This window comes from Nicotiana sylvestris, chromosome 8 (genome assembly GCF_000393655.2).
Source record: "Nicotiana sylvestris chromosome 8, ASM39365v2, whole genome shotgun sequence".
Taxonomy (NCBI): Eukaryota; Viridiplantae; Streptophyta; class Magnoliopsida; order Solanales; family Solanaceae; genus Nicotiana; species Nicotiana sylvestris.
This window is the reverse complement of record NC_091064.1, coordinates 181,550,047-181,571,944: the sequence shown is the minus strand read 5'-3', so window position 1 is coordinate 181,571,944 and position 21,898 is coordinate 181,550,047. Positions and strand designations below refer to the sequence as shown.

At 39.9% G+C, this 21,898-nt stretch overlaps 1 protein-coding gene across 1 annotated transcript; it reads left to right on the top strand.

The window, feature by feature from the left end:
* The first annotated feature begins 3,461 nt into the window (after positions 1–3,461).
* LOC104216038 (uncharacterized) lies at positions 3,462–8,817 on the top strand. Its single transcript, XM_009765997.2, has 2 exons — positions 3,462–3,913; positions 7,062–8,817. The coding sequence occupies exon 2, from the start codon at positions 7,064–7,066 to the stop codon at positions 8,150–8,152; it is 1,089 nt and encodes a 362-aa protein (XP_009764299.1). The 5' UTR covers positions 3,462–3,913; positions 7,062–7,063; the 3' UTR covers positions 8,153–8,817.
* The last annotated feature ends 13,081 nt before the right edge of the window (positions 8,818–21,898 follow it).

Genomic DNA, 21,898 nt, shown 5'->3' with positions numbered 1-21,898 from the left:
GAACCCTAGATGCATCTGTTACCCTGTTCGCGAATCTTACATGCGACGCGGTCAAATATAAATAAAGAATCACCCCGCTCGCGAATTATACATGCGATGCAGGTACACATAGAAACACACTTTGAAACAGTCAATCAAGACTTCTTATTGCGTGAAGCTCTTATATGTTGGAAATATTTGTAGTTCCAACTCAGAGCTTCCCATGCTAAGCATACCTGAGCTACATAAGCTGCCTCTAGTTCTTGAAAAGGGTTAATATGTGTCGATAATCCGAAGATTTCTTATTCCTAGTTGAAAACTTGTGAACAATCCTATATGATATTGATCTTGGACATGCTTGAATTGATCTTAATGTTTTTGAAAATGAGTTGGTTAATTCAATATTGGTTAAAAATGAAAACAGAAAAAGAAAAAAAATTCGTGGAATATAAAGAAAATGAGGGTTAACTTCAGGTATAATCGCAGAACATTATTTAATATAACGGTAAAGTCATAAAACCAGAACTTTTTATCGCATTAAATTAGTAGCTAAATCACAAGAATCTCTGAGATTACAAATATGAAAGCTATAAATCAAGAAGGAATCTCATACCAAATCATGAAGAGCTACAAGTAATACTGAGCAACAAGGCATGTACAAATATATGACAGTTAAAGGGTTAAAATAAGACAATTAAGGCAAGCATCAATTAAACATGGGAGCATGAAGGGGTTAAACATTTATAATGCGAGAATGATAAATGACAAGTAGCACGTTAAGGCATAGGAAGCAATTAAGGCGAGTAACAATCAAGACATAGAATGCTATAATTAATAAAATACGGGAAAACATGAAAACAAGTAATTGACAACGTATAGACACTCGTCACCTCGCATATACGTCGTTACTCATGAATTCACATAGCACATAGCTCAAGGGTTCCTAATTCCCTCAAATCAAGGTTATACCCATCACTTATCTCACTCCACAAGCAACTCAAAATTCAACCACGGTCTTGCCTTTCGGACAAGCCTCCAAACCAACCAAATCTAGCAAATTATTAACCAAACGATCCAAAATAAGCCTTAAAAACTACTCATGAATTAAAGAGGTTCGATTTAGATCATTATTGAACAAGTCAACCCCAGGTCCGCTTGGTCAAAACTCGAGGCTCGAATGAAAGAGGTTCGATTTAGATCACTATTGAAAAAGTCAACCCCGCGCCCGCTTGGTCAAAACTCGAGGTTCGGACCAAAATCCCATCACTTATTCACCCTCGAGCCCGGTTATGCAATTCAATATGAAATCCGACAACAATTCGAGGTCTAAATCCCAAATTTTTACAAAAATCCCTAATTCTAGCCAAATCCCAAATATCTACCATGGAAATCCTAGATTTGATGTTGAAATCTTATGAAATGTAATGGGTAATTAAAGAAAGTAGATTAAAGTCACTTACCAATGAATTGAGGAAGAAAAGCTCTTGGAAAAATCGCCTCTATGGTATTTAGGGTTGAGAATTTGAAAGAATCAGCAAAAATCCTATTTTTCTCAGCTTTTGTCCAGGCGCAGATGTCGCAATTGTGACCTAGGGTTCGCAATTGCGAACCCCACAAAAGAGAGAATTGATTTGTAAATGTGAAGAAGCTCACATCTCTACTATCATCGCATTGCGATGATTTGTTCGCAAGTGCAAACTCTAGAATTTCGCAAATGTGACCACTTGATCGCAATTGCGATCTTTGCTGACCCTGCCCCTCATCCCAAATGCAAAACAATTATTCGCAAATGCGAACCTGACAGGAAATTAAATATCTGCAAATGAGAACACTGACCTCGAAATTGCAAGGTCAGAGACCTGCCCCAGAAACAAATTTCATCACCTAATATGCACACAAGTTCCAAAACATCATATGAACTCGTTCGCGTGATCAAAATAACAAAATAACTCCTAGAACTATGAATCAGACACCAAAATGAATAAAATTTTCAATGGAACTTAAGGACATGCAACTTTTCAACCATACGTCCGAATCACGTCAAATTAACTCCTTTTTGTACCAAAATTTGCAGACAAGTCATAAAATACTATAAAGAACTTATACCAAATTTCGGAACTAAAATTCGAATCCGGTAGCAATAAAGTCAAACTACGGTCAAACTTGGAATTTCTTTAAACCTTTAAACTCTAGTTTTCAACAAATGGCGATAATTCAAGTTAGGGACTTCCGAATTCGATTTCGGATATACACTTAAGTCCCAAATCACAATACGGATTTATTGGGACCGTCAAAATATTGATCCGGGTCTGTTTACTCAAAATGTTAACTGAAGTCAACTCAATAAGTTTTAAAGCACGATTTTACATTTTTGATCAAATTTTCACATAAAAACCTTCTGGAAAAAGACATGGACTTGCCACACAAATCGATGTAGACATGTAATTTTTGACCCGCGTATTATAATTACCCTTAATAGTCCTAGTATTCTTTGAATATTACTTGAGTTTGTTCCTATATTAGTTCACTCTATTTTTAAATTTAATTCTATTTCTAGGCACAAAAAAGGGAAAAATACAAAAAAAAGTAGTTTCACTTTTCTATTTAATTCAATATTAGGTATTTTGGAAAGATATATTATTTTTTAACCTACTTTTATTTTAATATAATCATTGAAAAAAATACAAAAAATAGTTTCATATTTTATCTTATTTCTATTTAGTTTAGGTTATTAATATTTTTATAGCAATATACTTTTGTTTTTGCCATGATTTTCACTTTTATTTTTGAATATAAAAATTTATATAAAAAAAGATATATAAAAAATATAGTTTCACAGTATGATATATTTTGTTTTAATTAATTAGAATCAATTTTAAATCATTTTTCTAAAAAAGAAAAGTTCAAGTTTCTTATTATTGGATTTAAAAGAGTTAGAACCCACTAAATTTTAGCCCAATTTCGGGCAAGAAGAGACCCAAATCTGAGCAGCCCATCCCTTTCCCCTTAACCAGCTTGAGATCCGCCCATACGACCCATCTACCCGCCCCATTTCCCCCTCTAAATCTTATTCATTTATCTCATAAAATCCAATGGTACATATCTATCCTTCTTACCATATAAAAGCCATATTTTCCCAAACCCTAACCCTAAAGAGACCAACCCAAAACGGCGCCCCTCATCTCTGCCACCTTCCTCTCTCCCAAAACTCGCTAGAAAACTCACTGATTCCGGCGAGTTAACTCATGGTCCCCCTTTCCCTTCTCTCTTTCTTCCACGTGGCCTGACAAATAACCGATTTTGGTTCGAATATTCCCTTACTCTTTCTTATCCGCGTTTTTGATTTGTTTTCTCACACGTGAATTTCTTTCAACGGTAGATGATGGACGAAGGGTAGGATATGATTAATGAAAATTAATCATACCCCTCCATTTGCCCAGATTTTTACCGAAAATAAGGAGATTTTCGGAATTTTGGAGTTCTTTTTTCAGATTTGAAGATAAAAATTGATTTCTTGGCGAGGAAGCATAGAAGGTTCAAGACCCCCTATATATTGGGGTGGTTTCTTAGATTTTGGGGGCTGAACAGAAAAGATAGGAGAAAAATTTGGAGAAAAATCGGAAGGAAAGAGTTCTAGGGTTTAGTTTTGGGACTTCCAGATTCTTCTTTGGATTTCTGTTTTCGTTTCCATACATATTAAGAAAAAAAAGAAAATTTCTGCTGCTTCCCTCGATTTCAATCTCGACTACAACATACAAATGGATTGAAGTACGAGTTGGAGTTCGTCTTCGGATTCGAAATTCCAGTGCCGTTTCGAGTTCTTATTCGAGGTTTCTGTCCGATTTCGAAGCTGTATCTCGTTTGAATTCTGGAAACTGAAGTTGAATTATCACTGAATCTCCTGCTGTTATTTAAGGAAAATTCGCCCCAACAGGTTCATTCCCTATTCGCCTTGACTTTCTTATTTTCAATCAATCCTCAGAAATTATTAATATGGATTCGTAGTGATTGTGGCTGTTTGTTTTTGATTTAATTGCTTTTTGGTGGATTGTTCAGCTTGTGAATGAGTTTAATATATGTTCTCATGGCTATATTTTCTACAGTTTCAAATCTGATCTTCAATTGAGTTTTTGAACTACTTCGTTACGGGTAAACAGATCGAATTCATGATAGTTTTGGGCTTGACTGATTGTCACATCTGAATGGGAGTTATGGCATTTGATAACTTGATTGCACATTAAGAACTGAAATTAATGCTCTGTTTGTGTGCCTTGATCTCCCTGTGCTTAAGTGATAAAGGAAAACGTTAATCCTTGTGAAGTTAAGCATGGAAGTTTGAACTAACAGTGACCGAATTGACATGTTTTCTTGGCTTGTATGCTTCTATTAATCTCACAATATCCACATGGTTAGGTTCTAAGACATTTGTGTTAAAGGCTTTTAAGATTGGTTTGCACCCTGCTTGGTTCGAAAATGTTAAGTTAATTATGAAAATGACATATTGTTTGGTGTGAGCATCACTTAGTATTCCTGCAATATTTGTCGTTACTATTTGGTTAAGGATGTCTTTGTTTTCTAACTCTAAGGTGACCAACTTGAATGTTTAAGCCACTGCTCATTCATGTTGTGATATAACAAAATACAAAAAAGTGAAAAGGTGAGGAGGGTTGGCTAGATTTATATGGCTCTTATAATATTTTAATCCACCATGCCTTTATTTTGTTGTCATTCCATATGCTTTTTTCCTTGTGTGATTTGGAATTCGTTCTCTGTTGCTTGATTGGCATTTTGTATGATTGTTGGGCCGCGGAGGAGTGGGGAAAGACCGAAGTCCATTAGCAATTGATTTATCTCCATGCTTTAGGCGTCAGGCCAGGTCTAATAAAAATGAAAGTTAAAAAGACATGGGCATGAGTTGATTTGTTCCTTTACCTAGTTCTTTTATAGTTCCTTTTATCTTCTTTATCGATGTTAGTATTTGCTAGAAGCATGCTTAGGCCGATCACATTTGGGTAGGCAAGCCTTAGGATATTTGTTAGTTTTAAGGTGAGAGGTTGTCCCTTAGTTAATTTATCCGGGGAATGCCCTGTGAAGTTTGTAAATATTATTATCCGGGGTATGCCCCGAAGAACTATATAAATATTTTGGAGGCCTTGACGAGCATGGTGGAGAAGTCGTAGTATAGGTTAGCTTAGGACTTTTTTTCCTTTTCCTTTTCATTTTCTTTTATTAGGTAGGGACGACCTCGAGCCTTTTGTGTGTTTATTTTTTTTCCTTTTCTGTGTTATTTTTACCTCAACTTGAATACTCTAAAAGCCAACTAGATCCAGTACGCAACCGTGATCTTCACGGGACTTGGGGAGTGCCTAACACCTTCTCCCCGAGTCAAATAAACCCCCTTACCTGAATCTCTGATGCAGACTTAGTTTTGAGTCCAAATGTTTTTAAAAGAAAAAATATTTTCTAAAAAATGGTGACCTGGCACACCAAAAAAACAATGCTAGGTGCCGATTCTAAGTTATTTTCTTTTGAACACTATTTTTTGTCACTTTCAAGATTGAAAAACCCTTTCGAGCTTTACTAACTTTTATTTATTTATTTAAGAGGGTTTAGTGAAGTTTGGTAAAAAAGGGTATGACATCTCTGGCGACTCTGCTGGGGAGTTGTAGGTTCGAGCTAGTACTTGATCTTGTTGGCGTTTTAGGATTTTCGGTTGAGTTTTTTTATGTGTTTTGTTTTCTTTATTTAATTTTTATTTTGTTTATGTCGTTTTATTTGTTAGTTGCTTATTTGTTTATAGTTTTTCCCTTATGTGTTAATGCTTCATAAACTTTCATCATTTGCATAACCACGAGTCTTCTTTCTGCAACAAGTCTTCCGGAGTACGTTTGAGCGTACACGGCCCTTTTGTGAGTCACTCGTGTCTTTAGGGGGTGGCGTGGGAGCATGGAGTGGGAGGACAGCTAGAGCAGCCACCATCGACCACATGCCACCCCGAATTGCCTTGTTAGTGAACCCCAAACGTAGGTCAGCCTTTAGGTCATTTTTATTTGCATCATGTCATTTGGACCTAGCAGGGCTCGGTCCCAGGTACCGTGTCTCTTTGTAGGAAGCCTATCCAAATTTTGTCAAAATGGGCCAGTGGCCCAAAAAGACATTCAATCATCCCTATGTGATACATGTAGCATCTTTGAGGGTAAAAAGGTCATTTGACGAACCAATGCTTGGGAAAGAAGGGTGAAAGACGAAGCAAGCAGGGCCCAGTTATATTTTTCTTTCACTACTATTTCAAAAAAAAAGAGACAAAAAAATGAAAAATCCAAAAAGATTTTACACTTTTCCATTATTTTCCAAAAAATCAAAAAAATGAAAAAGAAAATCCAAAAAGATTTTACATTTTCCATCATTTTCCAAAAAATTCAAAAAAAACAGAAAGAAAAAATTCAAAAAGAATTTACATTTTCCATCATTTTTCAAAAAGAAATATATATATATATATATTTTTCCCAAATTAGTGTCATTTTTAAAGTTTTCTTCCATATCTAATCTTCCCAAACTACGCATACCTGATTCTCGTCTTTCGGGGTGAGATACATAGGCAGTCCACATAGGTTCCGGTCTTCCTAGTAATTCTTAGGTTCTTGGCTTTGCGGGGTCTTAGCCAAATTTTTGCATGTTTAGCCACTTTTGGCCACATCGGCCATTCTCGCAAATGAGATTATTTTCGCAAAAGTGAACCAATTACCCATGTCTTAGAATCTTGAGTCCACAATTAGGTGTCGTATTATTTTAAGGTCCGTCCTTTTTGAGTTTGCATCTTTAGCCACTTTTGGCCATATCGGCCGCTTTTGCAAAATGAGTCATTTCTGCAAATTAATTTTGGGCCATGATTATCAGGAGTTTGAATCCATATAAGCTTTAGTGAGGTATTTTCATATCTTTGAGGTCACCTTTGTTGAGTTTGCACTTTTAGCCACTTTTGGCCCCTCAGGCCATTTTGCAAAAATAGTCCAACCGTCCCCTAGGAAATATTGTGGTGTCACACAATGTCTTGAGTCATTAACCATGTTTTCCCCATTCAGGTATGGATCCACTCACCAATGTTAGAGTATCAATGGTGGTCAAGGTCCCTAGAAGGTTAGTAAAATGGTGGAACATGTTCACATTACTTGAGCAGCGTGATCTGAAGGGTAAATTAGGGACTCTTATTTCTTTGATGGACATCACCCCCCGTCTCGATCTTGTAGAAGCAATGTTGATATTTTGGGATCCACAGGGACTGATATTCAAGTTTGGGGATCTTGAGATGACACCCACCTTAGCTGAAATAGCCGGGTTAACCCGCCTGCCATACCTAGACAAGGATTTGATTTACACAAGGGCTCATTCAAGCACCAAGTTCCTTAAGATCATAGGGATGGATTTAGAAAATCACATGGGATGTCTAGATCAGTCTTGGGTACCTTTGGACTTTTTATTCGAGAGGTTTGCTCGTCCTACTGGGTATGAGACCTTCGTAGATGAATTTTCCATATCACATGATTCTTGGAAGAAGAGGCGTCCTATGGTCTTCGCTATTGCATTGTTGGGTCTTCTAGTATTTCCTTTGGAGGGTAGACATATTAGCACGCATCTAGGGTCAATAGCCTTTGCACTTTTCCATGATAAACACAGTAGTAAGGTCACCTTGGTTCCGACAATTTTGATAGAGATCTATCGTGCTTTGACTAGGATTCTAGAGGGTGAGAGGTTATTTGAGGGAAGCAACTTGCTGCTACAGCTGTGGATGATGGAACATTTACATCCCGCCGCCATGTTTGAGAAAGATGTGATTGACCGTTGTCTGAGAGATCGAGTGAACTGCATCGAGCATAGAATGACGTTCGATAAGTTTGCCTTACCACTCGGAGTTCAGGCTTGGGTTGATTATTTAGGATCCTTGACTGAAGAGAAGATTTTGTGGTCATACTTATGGATTGATTTGGACGTGATCTTAGCAGGATCTCGTGTGCAAGACTTCTTGGTACTAATTGGACTTTGGTGTACTAGACCATATACCCCTGCTAGAGTGATGCGTCAGTTAGGGAGGCATCAAGAAGTCCCCTACATTCCTGATTCTCATGACTTCATTAGGGAATTTGACACTATGCCTCATAAGGAGGTCGACATCTAGACCTATTGGCATCATGCAATGAAAATGGGTAGGGATATTTTAGCAGCTGACCCACATTCACCGGGGTATACCCATGAGTACTTCATATGGCTACAGTCTACTCACCGGGGGGTTAGCAGGCCATTGCCCCGACGTGTTAGAGAAGTATTTGATGACGAGGCCACCTCACGGATATCGCTTAGACAGTTGATGGATCGATTTACCCAGGCAGAGGAGGCCCGTGCAGCAGAAAGGGTTGGGGTTTGAGCTACACTTCAGTCACTGAGATGACAGTTGGCATGGTTGGTAGAAAACATGGGACAACACCGTGAGTACCTTACTAGAGTCAGCCTTCCAAATGCAGGCGCACATTCCAGGATTCTCATTCCTAGCTTCGAGGTGTCCTTGCAGGGTATAATACAGAGCTTAGATTCGACAGGATTGACAGGGCCATCCGGACCTTCATCTGACCCGTCCCAGCCAGGACCGTCGCATTCAGGAGCAGCTTGAGGAGTCATTCTATTTAGATGTTTTGAGATTGTCGTATGTTGTCTTTTACTTTGGTGTCCTGTCTAGGGGTACTAAGTACTTTAGGTAGTGTCAGAGTCTGTCATAGTGTAGTTGAGTCTGTCATGCCTTTCATTATCGTACTTCCCATTGTATTTTAATATCGAAAAGCTTTTAAATGAAAATCCCAAAAAGATTTTATTTTTAGTTTATTTTCCATCACTCTTCCAGAACTATGCTTGGTCTGATTCATGAGGGACATGATACGTAGGCAACCTACACCGAGTTCGATCAAATCATTTTTGGTTCAAAATGAAAGAAAGAAAAAGAGAAAAGAGTGATAAGAGGCGTTGGAAAAGAAAGAGAAGGAAGGACTAAAATGAGCAAATTGGGACGATGCAATATGACTCTGCGACCCTCAAAGCTATTTTAGAACCATTAATTGTTGCTAGGTGCATTACACGTAACGTGATATTATTATTTGATAAATGCCCTAACGCTAACATGGTGGTTTTGTGTTGTTGTCCTCTGTTATTTTTATTCAGTTTTCAGGAAGGTGGTTAGTTTGTTGGCATCCTGGCAAGTCATCCATACAACACCCAATCAAAGCGTCAAACAGTCATGGCTAGCAAGGAAACAGACACTGGAGCTGTAGATCCACCAAGGGAGATGGTTGAGTTGAAATCAGAACTGCAAGAAGAGGTCCGAAGGTTGAAACATCAGATGGCAGAGATGTATCAGGCCTGGATTAAGGGACACCCTCCACCCTCGTTCCCTACCAACTACACAAAAAACCCTGCTTCCATTCCACCACTCTCCCAATCCCAGATGCCCAATACCATTGATCTCTCCCCACAACACGCACCGGGCTTTACCCCTTACCATAACTACCCCGACACTTTGGCCCAAACTTTTCAGGCTCCACCAGCCAAAACAACCTCGTACTCTTCTCCGACATCTGCTCCTATTTTCGTACCCCCTCCACTGATCCTCTAGTGAGCCTGCATTCCCAGCTCCAGATACCCAATATTATGCCCCGGAACCCACATTCAAAGTCCCAAATCCTTACTCCTACACTCCCCACTTTGAGCCTCATGTTGAAACTGACAAACCACCCAAAAACGCAGAGCAAGAGGAGATGTTTAGGAAGGTAAAGAGTCTGGAGAAATCATTGAGAAATATGCAAGGGTTGGGAAACCAGGTGAGTGTGGCCTATAAGGATTTGTGTTTGTTCCCCGATGTCCAACTGCCTACCGGGTTCAAGATGCCCAAGTTTGACTTATACGACGGATATGGGGATCCTGTAGCTCATCTGAGGGGTTATTGCAGTAAAATGAGAGGTGCTAGGGGAAAAGACGAATTACTGATGGCATACTTCAGCAGAGTCTGAGTGGGGAAGCTTTAGAATGGTACACCCGCCAGGACGCCAGTAGGTGGTACACATGGAATGATATGGCTCAGGCCTTTTCTCGGCACTTTCAACACAATATAGACATTGTTCCAGAATGCCTATCTCTGACCAAGGTGGAAAAGAAACCCAGTGAAAGCTTTAGAGAATATGGGTTCCGATGGAGGGAGCAAGATGCACGAGTCAATCCTCCAATGGAAGAAGATGAGATGGTTGAATACTTTCTTCAAGCCCTGGAGCCCACTTACTATGGCCACTTGATCTCAGCCATTGGTAAGTCTTTCAATGATGTGGTAAAGATGGGAGAAATGGTGGAAGAGGGGCTCAAGTCGAGCAAGATCATGAGTTATTCTGCTATAAAAGCAACCACCACCCAGGCAATCCAAAGTGGTACCGGAAGCTTGCTAGGAAAGAAGAAGAAGGAAGATGTCGCTATGGTTGTCTTTGGACCATGGCATGGCCAGAGGGGTTCACCTCATTAGTACACCCATCCTCTACCTCGACCTCAAACCTGTTGCGCCCTCTTTTTCTCGTGAAATCCGTTTTATGACATTTGGGAGGACAACTCATTCCCTTTCGGGAATTGGGTTTGAATTGAAGAGTCGCCGCCTAATGATTAAAGTGCGTTAGGACACTAGGAGGGGTTTGTTTTGAGTAACCAGAGATTGGGTAAGGGCTTGAAATTATACCAAGGGGAAGGTGTTAGACACCCTCAGGATCCACTAGTGTGGTTCCCGGCCAAACTATTGTTGTGACTTAGATAAGAGGGGATTTTCACGTAATGGTTACAAATAAACAAAAGTAAGAAAAAGGAACTAAAAAGAGTTGTTGTTCTTGAAAGAAACGGTATAAAAATATTTAAAAGAAACAAAAAAACAAAGTAAAGGGGGTCCTAGGTTTCTTAATAATATGGATCACCCCACACAATATCCGGTAACCACTCATCAGTGAGGGGCTACACGTGATGTTATTGCGTGGTCATCATATCCATATCTACCATTTCCCACCCTGTTAAGGTATTAAAGCGCGGAATGGTCTCATTTACTTATTGCATGCTATTACCTGCCCCAATCCTATCAGCCCCGGAGGCACTTGGGACTACTAATCTTAGAGGGATGAAGTATTGGACTTATTTGTGGTTTTAAAAGGTAAAATACTAAGGCGACAAACAAAACACATATAGCAAGTTTGGGGAAAGCATATAAACAAATAAAAGGGCTCAGACAGACCTCCTTTAAACCAAAGAAAGCACATAATGTAGCATGACTTGCATGTACTATTTAAGGTCTGATTAAAACTTAAAGGGTCGAGGCAAACTGATTTATTACATAGTTCAGGTAAGAAGCCCGAATCAGGCCTGCCTGCTGGTTATAGTTGATTAGAAGTCTGATTCAGTTTATAAGTTTACCCTATGGCTTGCCTAAGTGCTGGATGAAGACCTATAGGCATGATATCTACTGATTCCAGAAATAATGAAGTAAACATGAATACATACTGATTTAAGAAAATCATCTGTTATTAAAGAAAGGCGAGTTTTAGCAAAAGAGCATGCGTCACTGTTGCTGGTTTTAGACTTATAAGCGAGTGAAACGATTCAGACTTGATTAATAGCTCCTATAGGCATGCTTTCTATGCGTTGTTGATTTTAAACCCCTTTTAACAGACATGGTAAAATGCGAAAACCCTATAAACATGATATCTAGGTGCTGAATTTTATTTATGGCCTATGAACATGATATCTAATTGCGGTTGATTGATTAAGACCTATAAACATGATTGCCTAATGAAGAATGTATATGCAAGATTTAGAAAGACCTATAGGCATTATTTTCTATATTCATATACAGGATTCAGATTTCCAGGTAATTATAGACATGGTATCTATATGAGAGAATGCAGAATTCCTACAGACATGGTATCTATATGAGAAATGCAGAATTCAAGAGGTAACCTATAGGCAGGATATCTATATGAGAGTGCAGAAATTCAGAAAGAACCTATAAGTAGGATATCTATATGAGAGTGTAGAAATTCAGAAATACACTTATAGGCAGGATCTCTACCCTTCACATAGTTATCCCTCCATTTTCACTAGCCATCCTCAAGAGTTTATTACAAAATTATTACAGCCCAAAAAAAAGAAAAATACATCAGAAATTAAAAGGTACAATCAACGAGAGCCTGATTCAGACTTCCTGTCTGAAATATGAAGTAAACCAACTCCAAGAGATCATATTTTAAAGTCTTTCTCCCATTTGGATGTGTTAGAGTTCCCTAAGAATTTCATAAGAACTTCGGGCAGTGCTTACACCCAAATGTATCACCAGATTAGGACATAGTGCAGTGTGGAAGGGCCATCCCTCAGGTGTCCAAGTTCAGAGGGAACTCAAGGTCCCAAGGCAAGGCTCAGAAGAGGGGGGCAGAACTTAGGAACTAAGAGGGAGTGCAAGTGCAAAAGTAGAATTCTGAAAGGGGAAAGGGAAAAGGGGAATAACTTAAAATCAGTACACATAAGGGTGTAGGGGAATTTGCAAGAGTAAAAGAAAAGCAGGCTGATGGGCACACCCAGCAGTAGGAGATGCTGACATACCCTCTAGCCTGTTTGCTTAGAGGTTAAGACCCCATTGGTTCAAACTTAATTCATGGGCAACAACTCACATTGTCATGCCTTAAGTCACAACTCTCAAACACATAGGGGTAATGGGGATAGGGAGCAAGGATTCATAGCAGAAACAGGCAGAAAGATATGAACATACTAACTTAAATATTGAACTTTACAGAAACAGTAAAGTAGGCATGGATATATAAAAGCTGTAAATGAACACATTGGGATAATGCTGAAACTTGAATTTGGACATACCAGTTTCAAAGAAACAAATAGAGAAAATACAGTAGTCTTATAGAAGCCACAATACAGACAAGAAGAGAGAATACTGTTATGTGTAAATAAGAGTTCAAAAAGATTGTGAAAGTGTGTTGTGTCTGTGAAGAGGGTCGTGCCTCTTATAGTGCAAAATCAGGCAGAAATAAGGTAAGAAAATAGTTGAGGAACTGATTGTCAATTAAGAATCAATTACACAAGACTTCCCTTAATTAATGAATTCAGATTCAAACGGGTAAAAACCATTTAAGGAAAGACATTGAGTAAGCACTTTGTGCACAACATGCAATTAGGGGCAAATACATAAAAGGTTATTTTAAGGATAGGGTTTTGAAGTACACGGTTATACAAATAAGGTAAAAAAATCAATCAGCAGCCAGTAAATCAAATGGTGAGGGATCTTGTAATTACTGATCCATGAATGAACCAAGTCAGAAAAGTTGAAGAAGGGTTTTATCTTAGGCTGAGTCATAGAGAAAATCAGCAAACAATGGAAAGAAATCAATCAAGCCATATTCAGAAGGAAGTTTGAACTAATTGCAAATTTGAAAGTCACTTGAGAGGGAAGTGCATCATATATAAGGAGCATGTGAGCATGTTAAGCATGAAAGAAAGAAAAAAAAGAGATTGTCATGTCATTGTGAAATCAGTAGGAAAATCCAGTGTAGAAGAGTTTAGTAAAAAGCCAGAATTGTATGAAAACAAAGATGTCCCAACTCAGTTCATAGACTCGAAGTTAGTCTGAAAGAATTAGGGTTTTTTTTTGAAATAAGACCCAAGTTAAGCAAACTACAAAGCAGAGATGAGAGAGCAAGCAATTGAATCAAAACATGTTTAGAGGTTTCAGAAAAGAACTGAAACTTCCAATATGCTTCTTTCAGCAACAGAACTCATGAGTAACATGCAAACACAGTAGAAGGGTTCAAAGCAAACAGAGTGAAGAAACTAATTCGAAGCATAATGAGAAAAGACTGATAAGAACAGTAGAAGAAGGATGCTTAAGAAGATCTTTTAGAAGAAACTTAAACAGAGCTCAGTAGAAGGAAAATAGTAAGAACACTTAAGAACACAATAAAAAAATATAGTAGGAGAACGTACCAGAATATAGTAGAAGAAAATACCAGAATACAGTAGAAAAGCATACGAAAATATAGTATAGGAAAACACAGTAAGAGATGCATACAAGAGCATGGTAGAAAAAAATACAAAAACACAGTAGAGGCAAACACACATGAAAGACAAAGAAAGTCAGAAAAACACTTAAACACTTTCGAAAAAACCCTAGATCGGAAAAGAAAGATTTTAAAAGTAGTTTTTTTGAAAGAAGAATCAGGAAAATTGTAAAACTCAAGGAAAGCATAGATACACAACGAATCTAAAGGAATTGGAGAAACCTCGAAGGGTTGGGGTTTTAGAAGAACCCTAGAAATGAGAAAGACTTTGAAAAGTCACCGATCTGAGTCGGAGAGGTCAGAATCAGGCTCACACAACCATGGTACGCTGGGGCAAGGACAGAGATGACCGTGGAACTCGAATCGGCAGAGTTCTAGACACAACCCTTCATGATCGAGTCATGGAGCTTCAGTTAACTAGGCATAAGAAGCCATAGGTGGCTTAGTGGGTGGTGAAACCACCATGGATCTAGGTTAGAGGGTGGCTGGAAAAGGTGAAAAGGATTCATCGGAGAGGAGGGGATGGGGGAAGATTCTAGAGAGAACCAGAGGTTAGAGAGATAGAGATGAGTGAGGGGAAATAAGGGGTATTGGGGGGGTCGTTTGATTAAAAAAGGTAAGGGCGGATCTAGACCATTGATCAAAATTGATCAACGACCAAGATCTGATCCAGGTTGGGCTGGGTGATTTCGAAATTGAAATTGGGTTGGATTAGGGGTGCAAATTAGGCTGAAATTGAAAATAAAATCTGGCTAGGTTTTAAATAGCCACTTTTCCCCATTTATTTTATAAAAAATAGCAAATTAATTTTTGGAAACAAATTAAAGGTACTAAATTAATTAATAATATATAAATATTAAATTAAAAATACTGGAATCAATTTTGTAATTATAAACACAATTAAATCTAAAATAGGCTAATATTGCAATTATATGCAATTTAGCTTTAAAATACTAAGTATATTTGTAAAAAAAAAGTGCAAAAATTACTTTAACTATATTTTAGTATAATTATGAGAATTCAATAAATGAATTACCAAAATGCCAATTTTGGGAACACTTATTGGGTTTTTCTTGATAAAATAAGGCAAAAAATTGATTTTAAAAGCCTTTAAAATTAAGGAAAAATAATAAAAATATTTGTAAATACTTATATATGCATACATGTGCTATTTTGAAAGTATTTTGGATATAAAAAAGCAGAGAAAAATTGGGTATCAACAGCTGCCCCTCTTTACCCGGCAAGGATGAAAGAGTTGTCGGGTAAAGATATGATGGCCAATTTTGTCCGAACGAAATGGTTTGAAGAGGTTGATTGTGCTCTAGTTCCTGAGCTACCTACATATCCCTGGTCTTATAGGAACCAGACCATATGTAGTTCAGGATCCGTCGGTGAGGTATGTCGATGGAGGTTTTTCAAGAACGGACGCAATGGGATGAGCGGTTAAGGTCTAATAGGGCTTGCTGGAATTGGAGCGCGACAACTCCTACTGAGACGGCCATTGCTCGCCAGTTTACCCGCAAATAAGCAATACAAGTGTATATTGTGCGGAAATTTAAACATGATGCAAATTCCCGTCGAACTATGAATGTTGTCTTTGAACGGTTAGGATGACGTCCTCAGACCGTGGCATCCTGGGCCATGAAGTGTATGATAAGGGATTCTCAGGCCATGAAATGATGCCCTCGGGCTATGATAATGATGCTTCCGAACTATGACGCCTTTAAATAATGATATGCAAAAGATAAAAGGGGTCCTCAGGCCATGGCATGGCATTCTCGGGCTATGAAAATGGTGTCTCCAAACAATGACGTCTTTGGATAGATTGGCGATCTTTCAGCCCATGAGATACAGAGGGTGGCGATATTTCAGCCGATGCAAGATGTAAATGAAGTGGCGATCTTCCAACCGATGCAAGATATAAATAAAGTGGCTATATTTCAGCCATGCACGATGTAAATAAAGTGGCGATATTTCAGCCCATGAGATGCAGAAGGTGGCGATCTTTCAGCAGATGCAAAATGTAAATAAGGTGGCGATCTTTCAGCCATGCAAATGTAAATAAGGTAGTGATCTTTCAGCCAATGAGATGCAGAAGGTGGCGGTCTTTCAGCCATGCAAGATGTAAAGGTGGCGATCTTTCAGCCAATACAAATGTAAAGGTGGCGATCTTTCAGCCATGCAGATGTGGAGGTGGCGATCTTTCAGCCATGCAAATAGAGGTAGAGCTTAACCTCGGAAGACAGAATGGTAGCCTTATGCAATGCAGAAAATGCAGATGGAGACAGAGCTTAGTCTCGAAAGGCAGAATGGTAGCCTTATGCAATGCAGAAATGCAGATGGAGATAGTTCTTAGTCTCGGAAGGCAGAATGGTAGCCTTATCCAATGCAAAAATGCAGATAGAGACAGAGCTTAGTCTCGAAAGGCAAAATGGTAGTCTTATGAAATGCAGAAATACAGATGGATACAGAGCTTAGTCTCGGAAGGTAGAATGGTAGCCTTATGCGATGTAGAGATGCAAATGGAGACAATGCTTAGTCTCGGAAGGCAGAATGGTAGCCTTATGTAATGCAGAGAATGCAGATGGAGATAGAGCTTAGTCTCGGAAGGCAGAATGGTAGCCTTATGCAGGAAGTAAAAAGGGCAAATGACAATGGAGTTTTCTTAGCTGATAGCGGATTGCGGTATCGTGATTGCTGGGGATATCGTGCCTACTGGGGACAATGTTGTGTGTGGATAACAGTCGCGAGTAAGTGCAACGGTTCGAAGAGTTGTATCCTTGAACTTTGAGATTGAGTGTATGGTATATTTGATGATTTTGCAACTCAAGTGCCTGCATCCAAAGAAAATCGTGAGTTTTGTAAAGGGGGAGGTTAGTTCGTATCCCCGCTGGCTTTGCTTGACCTGCTCGATTTTGATCTGGTGATACTGCCCGTATCATTGGGGTAGCGTTTCTAAACAGGGCGATTTCAGAAATAAACATGCATGATTTTAGTAAAGAAAAATGTAACATAAATACATAATTGAAAATAGTTTTCTTTAGATGAACCGACGACTGCGACGTGGTTCAAGACATTGCAACTTCTCTTGCTCCGGAATTTTGAGGTTCCTCCTCAAAATTCTTCCCCAGTTTACTTGGTTGCTGCTTCTGACAGCTGCTTGCGGCGAATGGCTGAAATCACTTCGGAATTTTGAGGGTCCTCCTCAAAATTCTGTCCCAGTTTCCAATTGCAGGGGGAATGAAAATTTTATTGAATTGTGATCGAACCCATAGGGCTTCCTACGTATCCCCTCTTAAATAGGAATCAGGTCAGGCGTAGTTCAAATTACATCATGAAAGAAAGCATAAAGGTGACACATAGTATTGCTTGACTACGTCTGAATTGATCGGCTTTGGCCAAACTTCCCCGTCCATTTCTGCAAGTATGAGGGCTCCTCATGTTAGAACCCGGTGAACCATGTACGGGCCCTTCTAGTTGGGAGAGAATTTCCCTTTGGCTTCATCTTGATGCGGGAAAATCTTCTTTAATACCAGCTGCCCTGGTGTGAATTGTCTTGGCTTGACTCTTTTGTTGAAGGCTCTGGATATTCTGTTCTGATAAAGCTGACCATGGCAAACTACATTCATTCTCTTTCCATCTATAAGAGCCAGCTGCTCGTAACGTCTCTTCACCCACTCTGCATCGTCGAGTTCTGCTTCCTGTATGATCCTCAAGGAAGGGATTTCTGCTTTGACGGGAATGACTGCTTCCGTACCATAAACCAACATGTAGGGGGTTGCCCCAGTTGATGTGCGGACTATGGTGCGGTACCCCAATAAAGCAAATGATAGATTCTCGTGCCACTGCTTATGCTTCTCTATCATTTTCCTTAGTATCTTCTTGATATTTTTGTTGGCGGCCTCTACGGCTTCGTTCATTTGAGGCCTGTAGGCTGTAGAATTCTTGTGCTTGATCTTGAAGGTTTCATACATAACTTTCATCAAGTCACTATTGAGATTAGAGCCATTATCAGTGGTGATTGACTCCGGAATCCCGAATCGGCAAACAATGCGGTCGTAGACAAAGTCTGCCACGACTTTCTTAGTCACTACTCTGTAAGATGATACTTCAACCCATTTGGTGAAATAATCAATTGCTACTAGGATGAACTGGTGCCCGTTTGATGCGGCGGGTTCGATTGGTCCAATAACATCCATTACCCATGCGGCGAACGGCTACGGCGAGCTTGTTGCATTAAGCTCGTTTGGAGGCACCTTTATCATGTCTGCATGTATCTAGTAGCAGTGACACTTTTGGACATACTGGATGCAGTCTGTTTCCATAGTCATCCAAAAATAACCAGCTCGGAGTATTTTCATTGCTAAGACAAAACCATTCATATGTGGACTGCAGGTCCCTCCATGGATTTCCTCTAAAAGCCTGGATGCTTCCTTTGCGTCGACACACCTTAGTAATCCCAAATCAGGAGACCTCCTGTACAGGATTCCTCCGCTGTGAAAGAAATTGTTGGATAATTTCTAAAGCGTGCGCTTCTGAGTAGCGTTTGCGAGTTCTGGGTATTCTCCTTTTGCCAAGTATTCCTTGATATCATGAAACCAAGGCTTTCCGTCTGCTTCTTCTTCGACATGAGCACGACAAGCTGGCTGATCATGGATCTTTACCGGAATGGGATCAATGAAGTTCTTATCTGGATGCTGTATCATGTATGATAGGGTAGCCAATGCATCGGCAAACCCATTCTGGACTCTGGGAACATGCTGGAGCTCTGTCTTTGTGAACCTCTTTCTCAATTCCTGTACGTGATGTAGATAAGGGAGTATTTTGGAGTTCTTGGTTGCCTATTCTTCTCGGACCTAATGTATAAGCAAATCTGAATCCCCAATCACTAGCAACTCTTGAATGTTCATGTCAATAGCCATCTAGAGCCCTAAGATGCAAGCTTCGTATTCGGCCATGTTGTTGGTACACGGGAATCTGAGTTTGGCAGAGACCGGATAATGCTAACCGGTTTTTGATACTAGGACTGCTCCTATGCCAGCTCCTTTGAAATTTGCTGCTCCATCGAAAAACATTCTCCAACCGTCATAGGATTCTGCAATATCTTCTCCTATGAACGATACATCTTCATCGGGAAGATACGTTTTTAGGGGTTCGTATTCTCCGACCACAGGATTTTCAACGAGGTGATCTACTAGTTCCTGTCCCTTGATCGCCTTCTGAGTCGCGTAGACAATGTCAAATTCACTTAACAGGATTTGCCACTTGGCTAGCTTGCCAGTAGGCATGGGCTTCTGAAAGATGTACTTCAAAGGATCCATCCTTAATATGAGATATGTAGTATATGCACAGAAATAGTGCCTCAGCTTCTGCGCCACCCAAGTCAAAGCACAACAGGTGTGCTATAGCAGAGAATACCGAGCCTCGTACGGGGTGAACTTGTTACTGAGGTAATAGATGGCCTACTCCTTCCTCCCCGTTTCATTATGCTGACCCAGAACACAACCGAACACTTCATCCAATACTGCGAAGTAGAGTAATAGAGGTCTACCTGGCTCAGGTGGGACCAAAACTGGTGATGTTGATAGGTACTCCTTGATTCTGTCGAAGGCCTTTTGGCAGTCATCGGTCCATTTGGTGGCGACATCCTTCTTCAAAATCTTAAAGATGGGCTCACGGATAACTGTAGATTGTGCTATGAACTGGCTGATGTAGTTGAGTCTCCCCAAGAAACTCATTACGTCCTTTTTGTTCTTTGGCGGTGGCAGTTCTTGAATAGCTTTGAACTTTGATGGATCTAGTTCTATCCCTCGGCGACTCACAATGAACCCAAGTAGTTTTCCAGCAGGAACTCCAAACGCACATTTCGCGGGATTCAGTTTCTGGTTGTACCTTCTCAGTATGTTGAAGAACTTCCTCAAATCTTCCATGTGATCAGTGGCTTTCTTGGATTTTATGATGACGTCATCTACATACACCTCAATCTCCTTGTGTATCATATCATGGAAAATAGTAGTCATGGCCCTCATGTAGGCGGCCCCTACATTCTTCAACCTGAATGACATCATCTTGTAGCAGTACATCCCCCATGGTGTAATGAAAGCCGTTTTCTTCGCATCTTCTTCATCCATCCAGATCTGATGATAACCAGCGAAACAATATACAAATGATTGCAACTCGTGCTTGGCGCAATTGTCAATCAGGATGTGTATGTTCGGCAATAGGAAGTCATCTTTTGGATTAGCCCGGTTGAGATCCCGGTAGTCGACATAGACTCTGACCTTCCCATCCTTCTTCGATATCGGCACAATATTGGCTAACCATGTCGGATATTCTACTACCCTAAGAACCTTAGCTTTGACCTGCTTAGTGACTTCTTCTTTGATCTTCAGACTCATATCAGGCTTGAACTTTCTGAGCTTCTGCTTTATCGGTGGACATGTCGTATCAGTTGGTAGTTTGTGGGCCATAATAGATATGCTCAGACCAGTCATGTCATCATATGACCAGACGAATATGTCCTCGTATTCTCTTGGAAATTCTGTGTACCCTTCTTTTTCTAACAGTGATAAGTGAACGCTGATTCGTGTTTCCTTGACATTTTCTGCATCTCCCAGGTTAACAATCTCAGTCTCATCCAAGTTGGACTTCGGCCTGTTCTCAAAATTCTCAACCTCTTTAACAATTTCTTCCGATATGTCATCTTCCTCTGAATCTATATCCGTTTGTTGCGTTGTCTCGTTACATATCACAGTCATTGGTTTACCAAGATAGGTAATAGTAAAGCTGTATAAATAAAGTAATGAGAGAAAATAATAAGAGTAAGATATGTAAGGAAACCGAAATGATTTGATAAATTTCATAACTGTTTTGACATTGGAAGATCTTATTGTGAAAATTCAAAATGCGAAAGGAAAATCAACTAGTAAAAATAAAAGATAGTGCATGATGCTTTGTTCAGCCTTGCTACCCCGAGGCTTTCCGGGCTTTGGTGGTTCTGATGGTCCAATTGTTGAGGCATGCTCCTCACCTTACGGCCTGTATGGAAGGGCCTTCCTCCCCCTCTTCCTTGAAGATGACACAACAATCCATGTCATCATCTTCTAGGAACAAATTCCTCACTACTGCTAGTGCTTCCTCTTCTTCCGACCCATAGATAACATCGGCCGACTGGAAAGTCTGCTCCAAATGTTGTATTGGCTGTTCTAGTAGGTAGTATGGCCTGTGCCATGGTGGCGACCAGTTTTTGAATTCCTCCAAGTATACTCTTATCCCAGACCAAAAGTGGTGCCATGTTTCTTCAGTTTGATAGGCTTGGCGATTCCTTGGAGGTTCTTGCCAAGCCCATTGCCAAGTCCCTTGCCAAGTTCATATTCGCTCCATTTCAATATGCTTTCAATTTTGTTGTCCCACCATTTTTCTTTGTCAACGGCGTTGACTCGCTCGATGTGGTGATAGGTTTCCCTACCTATCTTTCTTCTTCCTCCAATCGCTGGGATGGTTTGGCGACTGTATATGGGATTGCTCCATCGCTGTGAATGATCACCTCTTGGTAATTCCATTCAAACTTCACTGCCTGGTGTAGTGTTGACACTACAGCCCCAGCGGCATGAATCCACGGTCGTCCCAACAGCAAGTTGTAAGATGCCGGCACATCTATTACTTGAAAATCGACATCGAACCAAGTAGGCCCCATTTGCAAGCACAAACTAATTTCCCCAATAGTGGACCTTTGGGAACCATCAAAAGCTTTGACGTTGATGGCCCCGTCCTTGATCTCATGCAGCCCCTTTCCCAAT